This window comes from Penaeus monodon, chromosome 1 (assembly GCF_015228065.2).
Source record: "Penaeus monodon isolate SGIC_2016 chromosome 1, NSTDA_Pmon_1, whole genome shotgun sequence".
Lineage (NCBI taxonomy): Eukaryota > Metazoa > Arthropoda > Malacostraca > Decapoda > Penaeidae > Penaeus > Penaeus monodon.
In genome coordinates, this window is record NC_051386.1 from 11,141,944 (window position 1) to 11,152,207 (window position 10,264).

The 10,264-nt window shown below is 44.0% G+C and overlaps 1 protein-coding gene across 1 annotated transcript in view; it reads left to right on the forward strand.

Moving 5' to 3' along the window:
* The window catches only part of LOC119591897 (E3 ubiquitin-protein ligase TRIM9-like), a 1,167-nt gene extending 209 nt beyond the window's left edge, over positions 1–958 (forward strand). Inside the window, exon 1 of the mRNA XM_037940682.1 lies at positions 1–958. This exon is cut by the window's left edge and continues 209 nt beyond it. Coding sequence (XP_037796610.1) covers positions 1–798 — 798 coding nt within the window. The 3' untranslated portion in view covers positions 799–958.
* Positions 959–10,264: the final 9,306 nt, after the last annotated feature.

A 10,264-nucleotide genomic window follows, 5' to 3' on the forward strand; every position in this document is an offset into this window, starting at 1 on the left:
CAGCAGGCCGGGCCGCCTGGCCACGACCCCGATCCGCCTGACGGAGGCGCTGACAGTGACAAAGCCTCGGTGTACAGTGAGACCGACAGCGGTGTGGTTGTGGCATCCCGACCGACGTCCTACGTGAGTAGTCCGGAAACCACCGTCAACAATGAGGGCGGCGACAGCCAGCCCGCCGCAGGACAACAGCAGGGCGTGCGGTGCCCTGTGTGCCACAAAGTGTCCGCGTTGGGCCCAGGGGCGGCCGCCGACCTGCCCCGTTACACTGCCATGTCTCGCATCATAGCCCGCCAGCGAGGAGACCCTTCCCTCGGAGAGGCGTCCACCAGCACCTCCGCGCCTACAGGAACCCCCGCGACTTTACCGCCCTGTCAGCTCTGCGAAGGGCCTCCGCGCGCGGCCACCACGGAGTGCCAGCAGTGCCAGGTGCTGTACTGTGGCCCTTGCCTGACCTCTTGCCACCCTCCCCGGGGGCCCCTCGCTACACACACCCTGGGCTCCGTCGCGCCCCTGGGAGGATCTATCCCGGGGGCAGGGGAAGTCTGTGCCGCCCATGGAGAGCGGCCCTCCCTCTACTGTTTAGTATGTCGGTGGTCAGGCTGCAGGGAGTGCGGCCCGGGCCACTCGCAACACGATCTTCAGCCACTGGACAATCTTGCTAAAACACACAAGGTAAGTGTCGCCACCTTAAATATTCACACAAGTCCTGCATTCGCTTCCTTTCATCATAAGTGCGTGCATTGCACTCGTAGAACCAAGTGCCCACCTAATAACAATTTCATCAGGTTCCATGACTAAATCTGTTGATGCTGAACACAGCAATGCACGCAAGTGATGTGTTTATTCTGTGATTCATGCCAACAGTGAGTTTCCTAATGATATATGTGGCTCACGGCTCGCGCAGTAATAAATGCACGAAGATAGTTATAATACATTTCACAACTTGTGTATCCCGTCACACAATTGTGGAAACAAATATTTGATTTCCATCAAACAAATTTTCGGTAACCATCAGATATGTTGCTCGAACATTTTTGCAACGTGCCAATCACATTATCATAGCAGTCAGTGCATATATTGGCACTTAGCTTTATAATCTTTTTTATTTTATTTTTACCATTATTGTTTTTTTATGGCAGTTAATAATTGTGATGAGACCTAAATGATCTAGCAATTCTAATTGGAACACCAGTAATTATTATGGTACCAATTATTGTTAATACTATCATATTGACCAGAATTGTTATTAAAAGGAAACATCTTGGAAAAATATTTCTTGAACTCCACACACTTTCGCATTTGGAAAAGCAGCTTAACCCTTAATCCACGCCTTCGCTCCCTCCCTCCGAAATAGATCGCAGGGTCCAGCACAGAACCCTGTTTACCCTTGTTGTTGCAGCCCTTAGAAACTCACTCCCAAAACATGCCCACTCACCCTGCACAAACACCTATATTTTCACAAACACAGGCGATCCGTTTTTTTCCCGTTAACAGTGACTTTTTTTCTTCTTCTTTTTTTCGTGTCTAGTCGAGTTTGATGCATCGGCGGCTGTCTGCTGCACGTCGAGATTGTTGAGATGACAAGGTATCTCATGTCGTAATTTCCATTCCTGTCTGTCTTGGTTATCTGTGTCGTCGAAAGACTTTATGTTCTTGTTTTGCGTATTCTTTTCCTTGTTTATTTGCTTACTTATTCATTTCATATACTTCGTAAGATGTCCTTCCAACGTATCTGTTTCATATTTTACTTGTTTGTTTGCGTTTTATTTATGCTGAACATTACATGAAGCTGATATTTATATAAATAATCATTTTAGTCTTTGACATATCTCTCGTCTTAACAACCACGTATGATATAGCCAACAGAAGCTAAACAGGTTAATCACTACACCCCTAACAACCACAACACACCAATCCCTTGTTATCACAATACGTCGACTGTTCAGACTATCAAAGCACCACAATTATAACTTCAAACTGTCGACAACTACAACTGCAATGCACCATTAACCGCAACCGTAGCGCATGATTCAGTATAGCATTTACATTAACACATAGTCCATTTACACTAAACTCTGTATCCACATATTTCGACCACCATGCAGCACATACTACGACCATCTCGCTCCACATATTAAAACCACCTCGCTCCACATATTAAGACCACCTCGCTCTACGTACTACGGTCACCTCGTACCACATACTACGACTACTTCGCACCACATATTACGACCACCTCGCAACACATATTACGACCACCTCGCACTTCATACTTCGACTAATTCGCACCAAACGCCACGATCACCTCGCACCACATACTACGACCACCTTGCACCACATACGACCAACATGACGCCCACCATCAACCCCTTCATGGTCCGCCCCTCAAACCCCCGCCCTTATTACCCATGCGGTGCCACCCACGTCCTCCGGGAGAGAATCCTTCCTTGGTATCGTCTTCTCCCTGTCGCGGAGAGGAGAGGATTCTGATTAATGTCGAGATATTAATAAAAAACCCATGGCCTTCCCCGTACCGCCGAAAAGGGAGGTTTCCACGCCGCCTCCCGGGGTCAGATAACACGCAGAGGGGAGGGAGGAGAGCGAGAGGAACGCGGAGACGCACGAGGGGAGGAGGAGGGAAGAGGGGAGGAAAAGGGGAGGAAAAGAGGGACGAAGGGGAGAAGAGAGGAATCTGATGATGTCTAAGGGGAAGTGTAGTGTTAATGGGAGAAACGGTGTAGGGGGAATGGGGAATGGAGAGGGAGGGCGATGATGGTGGAGTGATGGAGGAAGGATAGTGAGATAGTGAAGGAGAGGGGGTTGAGAGTGGGTGTGTGACGAAGAGTGCGTTTGACAAGGGGCGCGGATGTGTACGAAGGGTGCGTATAGAAGCGGCGGGGGAAGAAAGTGCGATGGGAGACAACGAGGAGTGTGTTTACGTGAAGGGAGAGCGAGGTAGGTCGAGATAGGGAAGGAGTGTTAACGAGGTAATAAGGGCGTGTGTATGAAAGGAGGAAAAATGATATGTAGACGAGGGGAATGAGGAAGTAATAGTGAAAGAATTCAGTGCATGTTAATGAGGGAAGAGTGAGTTTTATTGAAGGAAAATGTCTTGGCTGGAGAAAGGAGGATCTTGAAGACAAAAGATGATGAAAATGGTAAGGGAATTGAGAATGTGTTGGGGGCGAATGAGGAAGTATTGTGATGCGGAGAGAAGTAGACGCGATAACACAAAGAACCGGGTTGAGGGTAAAGAGATAAAAGGGAGTGACAAAGGGATAGATGAGGAAATGGAGAAGGTGGTTGAGTGAAGGAGGTCGACAGGAGGTGGAGGAGAGGGAAGGAGGGAGAGGTGCATGATGGGGAAGGAGGGAAGGAAGAAAAAGGGAGGTAAGAGGGAAGGAGAACAAGAAGATGGGGATAGGTGGAGGGGGAAGTGAAGGGAGGAAATGGAGGATGGAGATTAGGGGAAAGAGGGGAAGAAAAAGGAGGAGGGTAAGGATTAGGGAAACAGAAGGGAGAGAAGGGGTTGGGGGAGAAAGAGGAAGATGGGCGGAGGTAAGGGGAAGGGGAGGAGGGAAAAAAAGGGATACAAAAGGGAGAAGAGGAAAAAGAAGAAGAAAGATAAAAGGAAAGAAAAAAGAAAGAAAGAAAAAAGGATTATAAGTGAAAGTGTACGAGACGAAAGAGGGAAGAAAAGGGTGAAGGGAAGAAGATGAAGAAAATGAATGGGGGGGGGGGAGAAGGGGTGAAGTTGAAGACTGAATAAGAACTCGAACGTTTTACTTAAAGCGAAGAGCGGGGAGCTTTTAAGAGAACATAACTTTTTTTTTTCTTTTTTTCTTTTTTTTTTTTGAAAGTCCGAGCAAGTGAATACTAATGAAAAGTAATCAAAGGAGACACGGATAAAAGGGATAGAGAGGATTCGGAAGATTAATATGATAATGACAATATTAAAGGTAGAGAAAATGAGAATAACGATGATGAATGAAATTAATTAATCACACGAAGAGAAAGATTATTGCGTTTTTATAAAAAGGACGAAATATTATTCAAGATACATACTAGGACGACTGGAGATTTATAGCAGATGGAATGTTTCATGGAACTAATTCACACAGGGATCTTTGTAAAGGAATTAGTCATTGGTTATATATGTGTGTGTGTGTGTGTGTGTGTGTGTGTGTGTGTGTGTGTGTGTGTGTGTGTGTGTGTGTGTGTGTGTGTACAATATATGTGTGTGTTTTTGTGTGTGTGTCTATGTGTGTATGTATGTATGTATAAGTGCTTGTGTGATACAACGTTCTGTGGATGTGTGTTTGTGTGTGGTCGTGTGTCTGGACGTGTGCGCGTCTTTATTCTCTCATAGTAAGAGCTCCTTTTTTTTTGCAAGTATATAACGAGACGAGAATATTAGACATTCGATTAAGGAAAGATAATAAAGCATGGTTGAAAGCGAGTCATAAGGCGGGAGATGATGAAGACTCCAAACAAAGCGGCGAAGGTGAGGGAGTCTTGCACATTTACCTCACTCTCTCCCTCTCTTGCGTTTTTTTTTATTCTCTCTCTCTCTTCTCCCTCTTTCTTCTTCTTCTTAATCTGTCTACTCCTTTCTTTCTTTCTTTCTTTCTCTCCCTCTGTTTTTCTTCTTTTTTTTGTCTATCTCTTTCTATTTCAGTCTATCTCCCCGCCCGGCCATTTTTCTCCTTTTTTGTCTACTTCTTTCTTTCTCTCTCCTCCTCCCTCTTCTTTTTTTGTCTACTTTCTTTCTCTCTTTCTTTTTTTCCTTCCTTTCCCTTTTCGCTTTCTCTCTCTCGTCCTTGCTCTCGGTCGCTCTCTCTCGTCCTCCCTCTCTCCATCACACCCTTTTATCTTTCCCTCCCTCTCCCTTTCCTTATCTCCCTCCCTCAGTCCCTCCCTCCCTCCCTCCTTCCCTCCCCCCTCTCCCTTTCCCTACCTCCCTCCCTCAATTCCTCCCTCTCTCCTTCCCTCCTCCCCTCCCCTCCCTCCCCTCTCACTCTCTTCTACCCTTCCCCGCCTCACTTTCACTATCTCACCTTCCTCCCCCGTCTCTCATTCCCTGCAAAGGTTGCGTTTATAGTGAAGATAATGGCAGTCTTAGCTTACCGTCTCCTGTGAATGGATAGGTTGGCGCTCTGTTGACCGTGAAGATGATGCTGAGTTCGTCAACAAGATGAGAGGATCTGTCGCTGTGTTTTGAGATGCGGTGATTGAGGACATCATTGTCTCTGTTACTTATTTATTTGTCTATTTATCTATTTATTGATTTAGTTAGTTATTTTTAGTTATTCATTATTTTTAGTTATTATTTTTAGTTAGTTATTATTTTTAGTTATTTATTTATTTAGTTAGTTAGTTAGTTAGTTTGTTTGTTTGTTTATCTATTGGTTTGTTTTCAAGAGTTCGTCTACAAGATGAGAGGATCTGTCGCTGTGTTTTGAAATGTGGTGGTTGAGGACATTAATCTTTTTATTATTGTTATTATTATTATTATTATTATTATTATTATTGTTGTTGTTGTTTTGTTATTGCTATTATTTTTGTTGTGGTTTTGCTGTTTTGTTATATTATTATTATTGTTGTTGTTGTTGTTGTTATTATTGTTTTTATTATGATCATCACCACTATCATTATTGTTATGATTATTATTATTGTCATTATTTTATTATTATTATTATTGTTGGTGGTGTAATTATTATTATCATTATTATTATCATTGTTATTATTATTATATTTTTTATATTATATTTATTTACTATTTTATTATATCTATTATTATATTTATTATATTATATATTATTGTTATTATTATTATTATTATTATTATTATTATTAATTTTTTTAAAATGAAATTTCTTGTCGATGCTAAGAGGACGATCCTCTCCTTAAATCTTTACTGAGACACCAAGAGAACAGACAGTGAAGTCAGGAATAGTAAGAACGTCAATAATCAGGCGGAACTGAGAACTAGAGAGAGAGGGAGAGGGAGAGGGGGGGAGAGAGATTGAGAGTGAGGGAGAGGGAGAGGGAGAGGGGGGGAGAGAGATTGAGAGTGAGGGAGAGGGAGAGGGAGAGGGGGGGAGAGAGTGAGAGTGAGGGAGAGAGAGAGAGAGAGAGAGAGAGAGAGAGAGAGAGAGAGAGAGAGAGAGAGAGAGAGAGAGAGAGAAAAGAGAAAGAAAGAAAGAAAGAAAGAGAGAGAGAGAGAGAAGAGGCGTTCTTGATACGTCACGGCGCCTGGCGGGGGACAGGAGCACCCGGAAGACAGAAAACTCGAGAACAAACACGAGACAAAATTTATTATTACGCCCGCGCGGTGGATAGTGATGATACTGAATACTAAGCCCGATATGGAGAGATGGTGAAGCTGGGGCGGTAGGGAGTTGATTAGACAAACGTGACTGTGATGGTGAGTATGGTGAGTGTTGATGGTGATTCTGATGGACATGGGATAGTGATGATGATGATGATGGTTGTGATAATATTTGTGAAAACGATTGATGTGCTGAGGAAAGATATGGTGATGAATATAGTTGTTATGTATAAAGGATGACGTTAATTCTTTTTACGATGCTTACGAAAGATGAAATGATGGTAATGATTGTGCCTGTGACAATAATACCGATGATAGAGATAATAATAATAATAGTAATAATAATAACAACAACAATAATAATAATGATGATGAAAATAATGAAAAGGTTAACTATAACAGTAATTCTGATAATAAGAAATAATGATAATAGTAAAAAAAATATCGACGATAGACAATAATGATATCGATAGCAGTAACGATAATAATGATGATCAAAGATAATGATAACGATAACAGCACAAAAAAATCTATAGCAACAAGCATGAAAACAACGAAACAAAGGCATCCCTCTATATCCGTGAAACCTCGATAAGACGCGCTTCAAGCCTGGTTATTACGAACAGATTCAATTTCAGGGAGAGCGATGCTTTGAAGGTTTAGATAAGATTTGTGGCATAATCAAGGCCTCTGTGAAGGAATCTGAACGTCTGTAATTAGAATACTGACGTGGGTAAGCCAGACGGGTATCCTGATAAAATCTCTTGACATGTCTAAACATACGGCGAGATATAGCATCCGCCTCCCACGACAGGCTTTCGCATTTTTTAGGCGTGAGAGAGAGAGAGAGAGAGAGAGAGAGAGAGAGAGAGAGGGAGAAGGAAGAGGAAGAGAGAGAGGGGGGGTAAAGGAGAGAGAGAGAGGGGGGGGGGCTGAAGGAGGAGAGAATAAGGGAGGGAGAAGGAAAAGGAGGAGGGAGAGAGAGGGGGGTGGGGTGAAGGAGAAAGAGAGGGGGTGAAAGAGAGATAGAGACGGGGAGAAGGATAGAAAGTGAGTATAGAGGGAGAAGGAGAGAGAGAGAAAGAGAGAGAATGAGGAGAGAGAGAGATAGAGAGGGAGAGAATAATAAAGAGAGAGAAAGGCAATAATAGAGAGCGAGGGGAGTAAAAAATTAAATAAATAGAAAGAAAAAAAAGAAAGAAAGAAAAAACTTATTCCATGAAAAAAAGCTAAAACCAAAAAAACAAAAAAAAAAAGAAAAGAAAAAAAACAAGGACAAGAGAAGAGAGAAAAAGAGAGGAGCCAAGAACAAAGAGGTAAATCGGTAAAGCGGAGCGGACGCCGGCAGAGGGTGGCCGCTATAGGGAGCCGGGAAGCGCAGTGAATGTTGTATCCACAGCGAGTGCCTGTTTTTGTAATGGCCCGCCTAATAACGGTGGCCGTAGCTGTCACCCCGAAGGCTTTGCGTTGTGTCAAGGAGGCGATTCTGGCGTCGGGGCAGATGTCCGTGAGGGCTGTCATGCGCGATAAGGCAGGGGCGTGGGATGTCCGTGATTATGTTGTTGATGTCACGGGTCCGTTTAGTGATGTCACAGTCGAGTGTTACGTACGACGAGGCGGTGGTGTAGGATCTCCGTTATTGGATTGTTGGTGTTCATTGATGTCACAGTTGAGTGTTGTTAAGTACGTACAGGGCGATGGTGTAGGATTACCGTTATTGCTTTGCTGATATCACGGGGTCGCTTAATGATGTCACATCGTGACAAGACGATGGCATAGGATCTTTCTTATTGCACAGTTGATGTCACGGATCTGCCCAGCCAATCACAGTCAAGTGTCGTTACGTACGATGATTAGATACCGCGGGATGTCCCATTATTATTATGTTGATGTCTCTGGTTTATCGCGCGATGTCACACTCTCTGCGAAAATGACTGATACTCCGATTATGGAAATCCGACAGGCAGGGATCACTCCAGGAAATCGTGACTGACAACGGCCTGCATCCTGCCCCTCGGTACCGAATGGGCTGTCATGCACTGAAGGTCAGGCGGGATGCTGTCAAGTTTGCCTCGTCGGAAGGTCAGAGGTGAGAGCGCCTCGGGATGGGAGGAATGAGGGAAAACGAGGATGGGAAGCTGGGGAAACGGAGGGAAAGTTGGGGAAACGGAGGGAAAGAGGAAGGGGGGAGAGAGGGAGGGAAAGTTGAGGAAACGGAGGGAAAGAGGAAGGGGGAGAGAGGGAGGGGAAGTTGGGGAAACGGAGGGAAAGAGGAATGAGGGAGAGAGGGAGGGGAAGTTGGGGAAACGGAGGGAAAGAGGAAGAGGGAGAGAGGGAGGGAAAGTTGAAACGAAGGAAATGATGAGAATGAGAGAGAGAGAAAGAAAGGGAGTGAGTGAGTTAGAGAGAGAGAGAGAGAGAGAGAGAGAGAGAGAGAGAGAGAGAGAGAGAGAGAGAGAGAGAGAGAGAGAGAGAGAGAGAGAGATAAAGAGAGAGAGAGAAAGTAAGTAAGTAATTAAGTAAGTAAGAAAGAAAGAAAGAAAACTCATAAAGGAAGAAAGAAAGAGAAAGAAAATAGATAAAAAAGAGAGAAGCAAAGAGAGAAAGTGACAAAAAGGTGGCAGGACCAAGAGGAGCGGAGAGGAGACACGTACCCATAATCGTCTCTCCTGTTTTTCCCTGCGTCGGACCCTGAGGTGTCGTAAACTTTTACAAGTTGTTGATGCTGCAAGTTGCACATGTAGTGATCGAGAGAGCAGAGGCGGATGCGTATGACAAACACGGCGTCAGGCATCGTGTCAGAAGCCGTAAGAAAAACATAAAGTACTTTCATTTGTTTTGAGATGGACTAACTTTTAAATTTTTGATTTGATCTACGGTTCGCCTTGAGTGACACTTGTTTAGAGAGATTTGTTTATGGAGCAGTTGTGTTTATAAACACGCGCGCGCACGCACCCACGCAAAAACACACAAGCACGCGCGCGCGCATGCACACACACACACACACACACAAAACACACACACACCACACACACACACACACACACACACACAACACACACACACACACACACACACAACACACACACACACACACACACACACACACACACACACACACACACACACACACACACACACACACACACACACACACAAAACCCCATGTACACATATCATCCTTTTATGTTTATGCGTTTATAGTGTATGACTATCGAGCTATTTCTGTCTTTTGCCTTTTTTTTTCTTCTTCTTGTTGATGTACGTTTAGATGTATGAGAGAATCATAAAAACGAGGTCTGCGTAGCTCATCAGAAGCCGCGCGAGCGAGCGAGGGCGATCAGGAAGCAAAATTAAAAGCAATTTTGAGAATATCGTCTCCGAAGACTACTTCTGCATCTTTTTTTTTTCCATTATTGAGGAAGCTTCTTCGAGGCAAAGCGGATTCGGGATGCAAATTCAACTGACACAAACGCGTTATTTATGGATTGCAATATTGATGGTCCGTGTTAGGAGGAAAATTAACATGTAATTTTCTTTTTTTTATAGACAACGCTGGCCACTGTTACTATTAGGTTTCTCTGAACTGAAATCGCATTTTTCAGAAGCGGTAATTCAGTGCGCGTTGCATTTCATATCAGACTCTCCCTTCGTCTTCTCGAGGTGAAAAACGAATGCGAAAATAAAGGAAAAAAAGAAACTACAAGGCGTTTCCAATTTCCCAAGTTAATGTAATCATACATTCCATTATGCAAAATAATTAAAAGTTGCAGGAACTGAGCGGGACCGGCGCAGCACTTGCGTCCACAGCACATTTGCATTTACGCCCAACAAAACCCGGTCACATGAGCTTTGTTGTGTACATAACGCTATCCTGCTACGCTGTAATAGGCACTTCGCTAGCTACTGGACAGCTAGCACATTCGCTTAATA